Consider the following 15,852-nt stretch of genomic DNA (forward strand, 5'->3'; position numbering starts at 1 on the left):
AAATGCATTCACTGACATTCCTTTGATTTTGGTTCGGTACAGCTGACTATTCGTTACATCCGACTTCGTTTCATCCAGAGTTGACTGTATGATGCATAAGACGGACACCACAAGGACAGTTAAACAATCGTCAGTATAACTAGAGTGAGAGGATTTCTTATGAGTGTTTATTAAATTTGGAAATATCAACTAATTCATGCCGACATTGCAGTCAGTGTAATTTTAAATAATGTAGATATAACTGTTCCAACTGTTACTTAAAACACACGTGCACACATCAGCTGATATAATATTTTGTTAATTCTTATCTTGGTGTCACATATTTCATTTCGAAGTTGGCATATTCCGTAATTAAGACAAAACTATTTTGAGATCAACCCCAATCAGTTTCACAACATCAGTAAACGATGGTTCACACCTTTGTGACGTATTGTAATTACAAGTTGGCACGTGCAATGAACTGCCTTACACCTCTGCAGGATTATGTTGTTGATTGCAAATAATCGAGATTTACAGTCAAAATTGTGTATGTAATACGCTCGATACACATTCAAAACAAATTTCTATCTCTAAAGATTTCTAAAACAACATGTTTAAGTCTAACTAAGATTTTGTTGTGTTTTCTACTTTATATTTTTTCTAACACTTCGCATTATTAATTTTACTCCATGTGACATGCCAGTCTTGCAACAGATTTTAACGGGTTATCTCCCTTTGGCCACAAGCAACATGGCCCGCGTTCAGGGAATGTTGTCTTTCCCAAGCCAAACTTAATTCTAATCACATGACTGTCTAAAAGCAAATATACATATTTTTAAACGAGATCAAATCTAGCACCTAGAGGTAAGAGTGATAGTATTATATAGGTGTACACCATGGATCTAGTTGGAATCTTTTGTAATATTTTATATATAATATATAAGTTTAAATATTTATTTTGTTTTGCAAAATGAGTTTCTGTGCGTGTGACTAGTTTAACGTATTTCATGCTGTACACATGGACCCAACTACAACGCTAACATTTCAAGACGGGTTGTAATTCCGAGAAAAGACATAACAAACTAGTGGTGGATGATGTGAGCAACGTTTCACACATAACGTAGGCCTACGACATCCCACAATTTTACAGAAATCTCACAGCTGGGAGGTAGTCTTTGCTGTTAATATATTATAAGTGTTATCAACCATCAAAATCTAAAAAAGCGAATTCATATCCATACACATCAGCCATTATGACCACGGGATCCCCATCTAAGTCGGCCAAACGGGGTCACTGGAAGCAATCTTATTACTTCTCATGGTTGCCGTAAAAGGCGACTATGCTTGTCGTAAGAGGCGACTAACGGGATCGGGTAGTCAGGCTCGCTGACTTGGTTGATGCATGTCATCGTATCCCAGTTGCTCATGATATTAATCACTGGATTGTCTGGTCCAGACTCGATTATTTACAGACCGCCGTCATCTAGCTGGAATATTGCTGAGTGCGGCATTAAACAACAAACAAACAAACAAAACGTCCCGTGGTTCGTTGTTCATGTATTTAGCTACTGATTTGCCTGCCAGGGCCCCGTTCTACAAATTGATCTTAGCGATAAGACCATCGTGACCCCAATACGTTAGCTTTGACTTACGACAGCCGTAGAGCTAAGATCGCTTCATGGAACGGGGACCCGGGCCTGGGCCCTAGGTTATTAAACAATTACGTGCTTAAATTCATACCCTGTCATGCTCAAGTTGATTTGTACTCAAGCAGAGGTGATAAAACGTCTTGAGTCCGTGCAGACCTCCGCGATGTCGTTGGTCGTGACGTTAAACAGGATTCACCCATGTACTTGTTTTCCTGCTCTGCAGTCCTCGTAAGTGGCAGAGTTTTGTAATCATAATCAGTAATTGTAATCAGTATTTTGGAATTTACCGTATATTCATATGTCTACCTTGTCTATCAGCACTTTTAAACACACGATACTGCGAGAGCTTTGGTGCCATTCTGTGTAGTGTCTTCGATCTCCGGCCGCGTCCAACCAAGATACGTTAAAAGTTAATACTTGTTGCTCCTCCGCCAGGCACTCGGCAGTAGGGGACAAAACAAGGAGTGGTCGGCTTGGAGTCAGTGTACCGGGTCTGAGTAGGGTATTCGTGTATCTCAATGGGCTAGCACTATAAATCCGGCATCAGTCCGCACCAGTGCAAGCACACACACGCACGCACGCACGCACGCACGCACGCACGCACGCACGCACGCACGGGCAATATTCTTGAACGCGACGTTAAACTCCATTTCACCTCACTTCTCCCTTATGCCATTTAGCAAGTTTATATATATAACCGCATGAACACTACAATCCGATAGTGAAACAAATAAACAGAATATCCAAGACAGTAGCAAAGTAATTGAACTTAATATTCATGGCAGTTAGTCTTACCGAACAGATTGAACGTTAAATGCCATGTTCATCTTATGAAGAAATATCTCTGTCTGTAGCGGTACAGCCGTACTGACAGCATATACTGTCTCGTGATATTTTGATATCACCGTGAGCCATCCATTTGTGCTGGAGCTTAATTGGAAAGTTATTGAATGAAGTGAGGCTGAAAGCGCTGGCCTTTGGCAAATCGCTTAAATGAAAGTGAAAACTGGACAAATGGATCTTAATTTAAACATTTTAAAGCTAAATGTCTAATCGAATCTATTACAACGTCTAGTCTATAAAGTACTTATGAGATGACTGTGTCTCTTTACCGGAACTGCATTTAACATCCAGACATCAGTAGCTATTAGTGAAGTGACTCTTTAATGTATGGCCAGTTGCGTGCACATGGCAACTATATATAGAGATATTGAATGGTGTTTTACACCACATCCAAGAATATTCTAGCTACCGTAAATCCTTGAATATTGAGTGCTGCTGGACGTTTGCGTATTTCGGAGTGTTCCTAGCCCCAGTGTTAAATCGAGGTAGGTGTTTGTTTATTAGAAGGGCGTTTTCATCAAGGTTTCTTTTCCAGTTTTGTTTCAAATTTCTGTTATCGATGTTTGACAAGTTTTGAGAACACGTCAGGACAAAGGAAGACGTTTATTTTTTTCGGCGCGTCGGTTGACCCAGCGGTTTTTTTCTGGGCAGGTTCTGATGTAGTGACTGAGTTTCCTCGCGTGACTATATTGTTTTACATTGCCTTAAAAAAACTACCGTGTTTCCTCGAATAAAAGACGGAAATCGAAGAAACGCCTGGTAGTTTTTATGCACGGAATTTTCCCCATTATTATCTTCGCTATTAAACGCCGGGGGTGAAGATTGCCTAGAATACATATATGGAGGAAATACGGTATGCCAAACACGTTGAATAATCAGAGTTGTAATTTTGAACTATTTGTCACTCGGGAATTTTTTTGAAAAAACCAGACTCATTACCTCAAGTTATTACGTGAATACTGTTCAAAGCGGCATTAAACCCAATTCACTCACTCACTCATTCCACCCATAAAGATCCGGGGTAGAATATATGTCTTCAGCAGCCCATGCTTGCCGTAAAAGGCGACTATGTTTGTCGTAAGAGGCAACCAACGGGATCGGGTGGTCATGCTCGCTGACTTGGTTGATGCATGTCATCGTATCCCAATTGCGTGGATCGATGCTCATGATGTCAAATCACTGGATTGTCTGGTCCAGACCAGATTATTTACAGACCGCCATCATATAGCTTGAAATATAGATAGAAATACAGTAAACTACGTTTATAACGAACACCCTTATAACGAAAAGACGGATATAACGAATTTATTTTTGGTCCCGGCCATTTGTTGTATATATATGCTGTATATATGCTTATAACGAACTACGGTTATAACGAACTGAAATTAGTGATCCCTTTGAGTTCGTTATAACCGTAGTTTACTGTAAGGTTGTCCATATCATATTTATATCATTACAACTTGGTATATTTTGACAATGACCAGCGAACTTTGTGCTGATTTACATGTAAACTTCCCGAGTGTAAGTATAATCTACGTAGTTGAAAGTAAAGTCTACGTAGATGTAAGTATAATCTACGTAGATGAAAGTAAAGTCTACGTAGATGTAAGTTTTATCTACGTAGATGAAAGTAAAGTCTACGTAGATGTAAGTATAATCTACGTAGATAAAAGTAAAGTCTACGTAGATGTAAGTATTATCTACGTAGATGATACTATTTATTAGAATGTGGCACTAATACTGCTCCATACGATCCCTATGTTGTCAGCGTGGTATCACACTTTTTAAATTATAGAATCCCCGAAGGAAGTGATACAACAAAAACTTGACAATCTTAACACGAACCAACAAATAGCTTTACATTCTTAGCTAATCAATTGCGAGCAAACCGTTTGTTAACTTTCAGTTACAATTTTAAATAAATTATTGACAGCCGTTGTGTTGAAACGTCATAATTATAAGTTTTCTAATTATCTTATTATCAAAGTGGCGTAACCTTATCACGTAGATAAACTGATAACAGCGTATGTTAATACACGCTCATTCTGATTAAATTTAAATTGATACAATTTTCTCAGCGTTGCGACGCTACCACACACAGGAAAAAATAGCGATCAATGCGTGTATGACTCGGTAAGTGTGGGCATGTGGTAGCCTGTCTCCAAGACCCAAGAGAATAAATTGAAGAAGGAGTCCAACTCAAGTCTAGAATGACTTGGCAAATCTAGATTACCTCAGCTCTAGGAAATTAAGGATTGTTCTGGGCACCATTTGGACTTTATTATGTTTATTTTGTAGATATATATTTTAAACAAGATAACTTTATTTATGGGACTTAATGTCAGTCTAGGCATGTAGCTGTTGTGTCAATAACAGCAACATACGTTTGTAGTCCGGGAAGAAGAAACCAGTACCATCCATGTCCGCACAAGTGGGAGTTAAGAGGACTTAACACTGTAAAACTGTACCAACTCTCCACACACACACCGCTCCACATTCTCCACACACATAAGACGCTCCGCACACACAACTCTCCTTGCTTCAAACTCTCTCATCCACATATCCTAAACATATTCCACACCATCCACACAAACCAAACACACCAAACACACCACACACCACACATACCTAACACACCACACACACCCAAACACACCACAACCACAACGCACTCCAGAAACACCACACTCCCACACTATAGACCCCTACCCACACACAATCCCCAAACGCTCAACTCACACCAAGCACCCCATTCCTCCACCTACCCCACACACTCCATACACACACCCTACGCTCCACACCCCTATAGCACCGCATAGCCACACGTACAACCCACGTAGTCCACACACTAGTACTTCACACGCTCAACATACTCCACACACCCCCCACACCCCACACCCCACACTCCACAACCCTATAGCACCACAGAGCCACACTACCCACGTAGTCCACACACTCCATACACACACCCCACACTCCACAGCCCTATAGCACCACATAGCCACACAACCCACGTAGTCCACACACGTCCATACACACATCCCACAGCCCTATAGCACCACAGAGCCACACAACCCACGTAGTCCACACGCTCCACATACTCCACACACAACCCCACACACCACAGCCCTATAACACCACATAGCCACACAACCCACATAGTCCACACACTCCATACACACATCCCACACTCCACACGCCTATAGCACCACATAGCCACACAACCCACGTAGTCCACACACTCCATACACACATCCCACAGCCCTATAGCACCACAGAGCCACACAACCCACCTACTCCACACGCTCTACACGCTCCACATACTCCACACACAACCCCACACACCACACCCCTATAGCACCACAGTGCCACACAACCCACGTAGTCCACACACTCAATACACACATCCCACAGCCCTATAGCACCACAGAGCCAAACAACCCACGTAGTCCACACGCTCCACATACTCCACACACTACCCCACACACCACAGCCCTATAGCACCACAGAGCTACACAACCCACGTAGTCCACACGCTCCACACGCTCCACCTACTCCACACAGAACCCCACACTCCACAGCCCTATAACACCACATAGCCACACAACCCACGAAGTCCACACACTCCATACACACACCCTACCCTCCACAGCCCTTTAGCACCACATAGCCACACAACCCACGTAGTCCACACACTCCACACACACACCCCACACTCCACAGCCCTATAACACCACATAGCCACACAACCCACGAAGTCCACACACTCCATACACACATCCCACACTCCACACGCCTATAGCACCACATAGCCACACAACCCACGTAGTCCACACACTCCATACACACATCCCACAGCCCTATAGCACCACAGAGCCACACAACCCACCTACTCCACACGCTCTACACGCTCCACATACTCCACACACAACCCCACACACCACAGCCCTATAACACCACATAGCCACACAACCCACATAGTCCACACACTCCATACACACATCCCACACTCCACACGCCTATAGCACCACATAGCCACACAACCCACGTAGTCCACACACTCCATACACACATCCCACAGCCCTATAGCACCACAGAGCCACACAACCCACCTACTCCACACGCTCTACACGCTCCACATACTCCACACACAACCCCACACACCACACCCCTATAGCACCACAGTGCCACACAACCCACGTAGTCCACACACTCAATACACACATCCCACAGCCCTATAGCACCACAGAGCCAAACAACCCACGTAGTCCACACGCTCCACATACTCCACACACTACCCCACACACCACAGCCCTATAGCACCACAGAGCTACACAACCCACGTAGTCCACACGCTCCACACGCTCCACCTACTCCACACAGAACCCCACACTCCACAGCCCTATAACACCACATAGCCACACAACCCACGAAGTCCACACACTCCATACACACACCCTACCCTCCACAGCCCTTTAGCACCACATAGCCACACAACCCACGTAGTCCACACACTCCACACACACACCCCACACTCCACAGCCCTATAACACCACATAGCCACACAACCCACGAAGTCCACACACTCCATACACACACCCTACCCTCCACAGCCCTTTAGCACCACATAGCCACACAACCCACGTAGTCCACACACTCCACACACACACCCCACACTCCACAGCCCTATAACACCACATAGCCACACAACCCACGAAGTCCACACACTCCATACACACACCCTACCCTCCACAGCCCTTTAGCACCACATAGCCACACAACCCACGTAGTCCACACACTCCATACACACATCCCACACTCCACAGCCCTATAACACCACATAGCCACACAACCCACGTAGTCCACACGCTCCCCACACACACCCCTCACACCACAGCTCTATCACAGCAGAGTCACACAACTCACGTAGTCCACACGCTCCACACACACACCCCACACACCACACCCATATAGCACCACATAGCCACACGTACAACCCACGCAGTCCACACACTCAATACACCCACACCCCAAACTCCACAGCCCTATAGCACCACAAAGCCACACGTACAACCCACGTAGTCAACACACTCCATACACACACCCTACACTCCACAGCCCTTTAGCACCACAGAGCCACACAACCCACGTAGTCCACACACTCCATACACACATCCCACACTCCACAGCCCTATAACACCACATAGCCACACAACCCACGTAGTCCACACGCTCCCCACACACACCCCTCACACCACAGCTCTATCACAGCAGAGTCACACAACTCACGTAGTCCACACGCTCCACACACACACCCCACACACCACACCCATATAGCACCACATAGCCACACAGCCCACGTAGTCCACACGCTCCATACACACACCCTACCCTCCACAGCCCTTTAGCACCACATAGCCACACAACCCACGTAGTCCACACACTCCACACACACACCCCACACTCCACAGCCCTATAACACCACATAGCCACACAACCCACGAAGTCCACACACTCCATACACACACCCTACCCTCCACAGCCCTTTAGCACCACATAGCCACACAACCCACGTAGTCCACACACTCCATACACACATCCCACACTCCACAGCCCTATAACACCACATAGCCACACAACCCACGTAGTCCACACGCTCCCCACACACACCCCTCACACCACAGCTCTATCACAGCAGAGTCACACAACTCACGTAGTCCACACGCTCCACACACACACCCCACACACCACACCCATATAGCACCACATAGCCACACGTACAACCCACGCAGTCCACACACTCAATACACCCACACCCCAAACTCCACAGCCCTATAGCACCACAAAGCCACACGTACAACCCACGTAGTCAACACACTCCATACACACACCCTACACTCCACAGCCCTTTAGCACCACAGAGCCACACAACCCACGTAGTCCACACACTCCATACACACATCCCACACTCCACAGCCCTATAACACCACATAGCCACACAACCCACGTAGTCCACACGCTCCCCACACACAACCCACACACCACAGCCCTTTAGCACCACATAGCCACACAACCCACGTAGTCCACACACTCCATACACACACCCCACGTCCCACAGCCCTATAGCACCACATAGCCACACCACCCACGTAGTCCACACGCTCCATACACACACCCCACACACCACAGCCCTTTAGCACCACATAGCCACACAGCCCACGTAGTCCACACACTCCATACACACACCCCACACACCACAGCCCTTTAGCACCACAGAGCCACACAGCCCACGTAGTCCACACGCTCCATACACACACCCCACAGCCCTATAGCACCTCATAGCCACACCACCCACGTAGTCCACTCGCTCCATACACACACCCTAGAGCCCTATAGCACAACATAGCCACACAGCCCACGTAGTCCACACACTCCATACAAACACCCCACAGCCCTATAGCACCACAGAGCCACACCACCCACGTAGTCCACACACTCCATACACACAACCCACACTCCACAGCCCTTTAGCACCACATAGCCACACAACCCACGTAGTCATCACACTCCATACACACAACCCACACACCACATCCCTATAGTACCACATAGCCACACGTACAACCCACGTAGTCCACACACTCCATACACACACCCAACACCCCACAGCCCTATAGCACCTCATAGCCACACAACCCACGTAGTCCACACACTCCATACACACATCCCACACACCACAGCCCTTTAGCACCTCATAGCCACACAACCCACGTAGTCCACACACTCCATACACACAACCCACACACCACACCCCTATAGTACCACATAGCCACACGTAAAACCCACGTAGTCAACACGCTCCATACACACAACCCACACACCACAGCCCTTTAGCACCTCATAGCCGCACAACCCACGTATCACACACTCCATACACACAACCCACACACCACAGCCCTATAGTACCACATAGCCACACGTACAACCCACGTAGTCCACACACTCCATACACACAACCCACACACCACAGCCCTATAGCACCTCATAGTCACACAACCCACGTAGTCCACACACTCCATACAAACAACCCACACACCACAACCCTTTAGCACCACATAGCCACACAACCCACGTAGTCCACACACTCCATACAAACAACCCACGCTCCACAGCCCTATAACACCACATAGCCACACAACCCACGTAGTCCACACACTCCATACAAACACCCAACACACCACACCCCTATAGCACCACATAGCCACACAACCCACGTAGTCCACACACAGACCCCACACTCCAGAGCCCTATAACACCACAGAGTCACACAACTCACGTAGTCCACACGCTCCACACACACACACCCCACCCCTATAGCACCTCATAGCCACACAACCCACGTAGTCCACACACCCCACACTCCACACCCCTATAGCACCACATAGCCACACAACCCACGTAGTCCACACGCTCCACCTACTCCCTTGAGCGTTGGTGTATTGTGTGACCGCTTGAATGTTCTGGTAATGCTTATTATTCCAGAGGCTGTGTTTTGGATTTTCTGGAAATGCATCAGATCTTGTTAAATGCCGTAAAGGAAGCTGTTATAGCGGTCAATCCTTAAAAGAACTAGGGCATGGGTCGACGTCTTAGCTGCATCTGTTGTTATTAGGAGAGGAATGTTTCCAAAAGAGCGTAGGTGAAACTGTCATGTCTGACAGAGCTGATCTACTTGATTATTGATGCTGAGATATAAACTTCACACACCAACACGTTGCATGCGCTCCACACATTGCACACACTCCACATCCCCAACACTCCGCACACTTTACACCATCCACTCACTCCACATCCCCCACACTTTACACCATCCACACACTCCACATCTTCCACATTCTGCAGACTTTACACCATCCACTCACTCCACATCGTTCACACTCCGCACACTTTTCACACCAAGACGTTCCATGCGCTCTACACATCTCACACACTCCACACATCCCACACACCCAACACATCCCACAAACCCAATACATCCCGCACACCGAACACAACTCACGCCCTGAACAAATCTCATACAACCAACACGTCCCAAACAACCAACACAAGCCACACACACAACATATCGCATACAACCAACCAACCCCCACACACAACAGATTTAAAACAACCAACACATCACACACACCCAACACATCCCACACACCCAACACTTCCCATACACCCAACACAACCCACACACACAACACATCCCACACACCCAACACTTCCCATACACCCAACACAACCCACACACCCAACACATCACACACACCCAACACATCACACATCACATCTAACACACCCAACACATCACACATCACATCCAACACACCCAACACATCACACAACACATCCCACACACCCAACACATCACACAACACATCCCACACACCCAACACATCACACATCACACCCCACACACACAACACATCCCACACACCCAACACATCCCACATCACATCCCACACACCCAACACTTCCCATACACCTAACACAACCCACACACACCACACATCCCACACACCCAACACTTCCCATACACCCAACACAACCCACACACCCAACACATCTCACACACCCAACACATCACACATCACATCCCACACACCAAACACATCACACATCACATCCCAGGCACCCAACACATCACACATCACATCCCACACACCAAACACATCACACATCACACCCCACACACACAACACATCCCACACACCCAACACATCACACATTACATCCCACACACCCAACACATCACACATCACACCCCACACACACAACACATCCCACACACCCAACACATCCCACATCACATCCCACACACCCAACACTTCCCATACACCTAACACAACCCACACACACCACACATCCCACACACCCAACACTTCCCATACACCCAACACAACCCACACACCCAACACATCCCACACACCCAACACATCACACATCACATCCCACACACCAAACACATCACACATCACATCCCAGGCACCCAACACATCACACATCACATCCCACACACCAAACACATCACACATCACACCCCACACACACAACACATCCCACACACCCAACACATCACACATTACATCCCACACACCCAACACATCACACATCACATCCCACACATAAAAACACATCACACATCACATCACACACACCCAACACATCACACATCACATCCCACACACACAACACATCACACACACACAACACATCACACATCCCATCACACACACCCAACACATCACACATCAAGTCCCCCACACACAACACATCACACATCACATCCCACACACCCAACACATAACACAACACATCCCACACACCCAACACATCACACACACCAAACACATCCCACACACCCAACACATCCCACACACCCAACACATCCCACACACCCAACACAACCTACACATCCAACACATCCTACACACCCAACATATGACACACACCCAACACATCACACACACCCAACACATTCCACACACCAAGCAGAACCCTCACACCCAACACACACCACACACCTAACACACCCCACACCCCCAACACATCACACACACACAACACATCAAACACACACACAACACATCCTACACACCCACCACGACCCACGCACCCAACACATCTTACACACCCAACACAACCCACACACACAACACATCCTACACACCTACCACGACCCCCACACACACCACACATCCTACACACCAACCACGACCCACACACCCAACACATCCCACACACCCAACACATCCCACACACACAACACAACCCACACACACAACACATCCCACACACCCAACATACCCAACACATCCCACACATCCCACACACCCAACACATCCCACACACCCAACACAACCCACACACACAACACATCCCACACACCCAACACATCCCACACACACAACACAACCCACACACACAACACATCCCCCACACACAACACATCCCACACACACAACACATCCCACACACCCAACACATCCCACACACACAACACAACCCACACACACAACACATCCCACACACCCAACACACCCAACACATCCCACACACCCAACACACCCAACACATCCCACACACCCAACACATCCCACACACACAACACAACCCACGCACCCAACACATCCCACACACCAAACACATCACACATCACATCCCACACACCCAGCACATCCCACACACCCAACACATCACACACACCCAACACATCCCACACACCCAACACATCCCACACACCCAACACATGACACACACCCAACACATCCCACACACCCAACACATCACACATCACATCCCACACACCCAACACATCCCACACACCCAACACATCCCACACACCCAACACATCAGACACACCCAACACATCACACAACACAACCCACACACACAACACATCCCACACACCCAGCACATCCCACACACCCAACACATCCCACACACCCAAAACATCCCATATCACATCCCACACACCCAACACAACCCACACACCCAACACAACTAACACACTCAACACATCCCACACACCCAACACACCCAACACATCCTACACACCCAACACAACTAACACACCCAACACATCCCACACACCCAACACACCCAACACATCCCACACACCCAACACACCAAACACATCCCACACACACAACACAACCCACACACCCAACACATCCCACACACCCAACACATCCCACGCACCCAACACACCCAACACACCCAACACACCCAACACATCCCCCACACACAACACAACCCACACACCCAACACATCCCGCACACCCAACACATCCCACACACCCAACACACCCAACACATCCTACACACCCAACACAACTAACACACCCAACACATCCCACACACCCAACACACCCAACACATCCCACACACCCAACACACCAAACACATCCCACACACCCAACACAACCAACACACCCAACACACCCAACACATCCCACACACCCAACACATCCCACACACCCAACACACCTAACACACCAAACACATCCCACACACCCAACACACCCAACACATCCCACACACCCAACACACCAAACACATCCCACACACCCAAAACACCCAACACATTCCACACACCCAACACAACCCACACACCCAACACATCCCACACACCCAACACTTCCTACACACCCAACACATCCCACGCACCCAACACATCCTACACACCCACCACGACCCACACATCCAACACATCCCACACACCTAACACATCCCACCGGAAACACATCTTACACACCCAACACAACCCCCCCACACAACACAACCCACACACCCAATACATCCCACGCACCCAACACAACCCACACACCAAACACTTCCCACACACCCAACACACACAACACACACTACATCACACCCACCCAACACAACCCACACACACAACACAACCCATACACACAACACATACCCCACACAACCAACTCATCACACACACCCAACACATCCCACACCCCCAACACTTCCCATACACCAAACACAACCCACACACACAACACATCCCACACACCTAACACATCACACATCACACCCCGCACACCCAACACATCCCAGACACACAACACATCCCACATCACATCCCACACACCCAACACATCCCAGACACCCAACACATCACACATCACATCCCACCACTCAACACATCTCACATCACATCCCACGCACCCAACACATCCCACAAACCTAACACAACTCAGACCCTGAACAAATCTCATACAACCAACACGTTCCAAACACCCAACACAACCCACACACACAACATATCTCATACAACCAACACCCTCCCCCCCCCCCCCCCCCCCCCTCCCCCTCCACACACACACACACACAACAGATCTCATACAACCAACACATCACACACACCTAACACATCCCACACACACAACACAACCCCCACATACAACACAACCCACACACACATCACATCCCACATACCCAGCACATCCCACACACCCAACGCACCCAACAAACCCAACACATTCCAACACACTGAGTATTCCGACATGTGACGTGAAGTCCTTACCGTATTTACCGGAACCTTTCGACGTGAATGCTTTCAATACTCTCGTCCACATGGTTGTCATTGTTCGGGGTGGATCCCTATGCGGGGTGGTAGTACGTGCTGTCCCATTGTAGCCCTAATCCCTGGGGGAACCAGCGTCGGCCTGGTCTTACGTGTATTTTGCCCCCGGACCGGGAAACACAGTCATGAGGAAGGGATATGTTAATTTCCTTGTTTTAAATCAACGATTACCTGTATCAAAAGATAGAGTGATTGTCATTCGTTGAAACGTGAGTATATGTCACGTGACTTTGTTATCTTTATTGGGGCAGGGGGACCCAGTCTTCTAAAGCTCCGCAATGCGCTGTGGCGTCCCTTTGGCTCGCCAGAAATCGTGGGTTCGAATCCAGGTCCGCCCGATTATGTTTCTAGGTTTTTCTAGGTTTTTACCTGTGCTCGTGGGTTTCACCAAGTGGTAAACGTCTAAGACCTGCATCAATTATTCCCACATTAAGCTGACACGCCGTGATATAACTGGAATACTGTATAAAGCGGAGTTAAACCCAACTCACTCACTCACTCACTCACTCACTCATCCCCACTCAGACACTGTACTGACTCCGAGCCAACCTCTCCTTGTTGCATCTCCTAAATGCCGAACGCCAGGCAGTGTAACAACAAGTACCATATGTTATCTTATGGCATGACGTAGGTAGGGATCGAACCACCAATTAACCTTCAACTCTCTGGGCAGACGCTCTATCCACTGGACCACGGAGGCGGACGGTAGAGACAGTCCTAGCCAACCTCTCCTTGTTGCATCTCCTAAATGCCGAACGCCAGGCAGTGTAACAACAAGTACCATATGTTATCTTATGGCATGACGCAGGTGGGGATCGAACCACCAATTAACCTTCAACTCTCTATGCAGACGCTCTATCCACTGGACCACGGAGGCGGACGGTAGAGACAGTCCTGTAAAACTAGTTGCGCCAGTTGTCCTGTTTGACCGCAGTAGAATTAGAAATCGTAGTTGCCGAAGTTGTACATGTTTGTTTGTTGGTTTGTTGTGTAACGCCGCCTTCAGCAATATTCCAGCTATATGACGGCGGTCTGTAAATAATCGAGTCTGAACCAGACAATCCAGGGATTGACATCATGAGCATCGATCCACGCAATTGGGATCGATGACATGTATCAACCAAGTCAGCGAGCCTTTTACGACAAGCATAGTCGCCTTTTACGGCAAGTATGGGTTGCTGAAGACCTATTCTACCCCGGAATCTTCACGGGTCTGTATGTCTTCTAGTAATAATA

At 48.0% G+C, this 15,852-nt stretch overlaps 1 protein-coding gene across 3 annotated transcripts in view; it reads right to left on the bottom strand.

Moving 5' to 3' along the window:
• The window catches only part of LOC124135938 (FYVE, RhoGEF and PH domain-containing protein 6-like), a 67,533-nt gene extending 52,727 nt beyond the window's left edge, over positions 1-14,806 (bottom strand). For all 3 annotated transcript variants that reach the window (XM_046501667.2, XM_046501651.2, XM_046501642.2), the window contains exon 1: positions 14,557-14,806. In XM_046501667.2, the coding sequence (XP_046357623.2) occupies positions 14,557-14,617 (61 nt within the window). In that variant the 5' untranslated portion in view covers positions 14,618-14,806. The remainder of the gene's footprint in view (positions 1-14,556) is intronic.
• Between the last annotated feature and the right edge of the window lie 1,046 nt (positions 14,807-15,852).

This window comes from Haliotis rufescens, unplaced genomic scaffold (assembly GCF_023055435.1).
Source record: "Haliotis rufescens isolate VD_foot unplaced genomic scaffold, xgHalRufe1.0.p SCAF_16, whole genome shotgun sequence".
Lineage (NCBI taxonomy): Eukaryota > Metazoa > Mollusca > Gastropoda > Lepetellida > Haliotidae > Haliotis > Haliotis rufescens.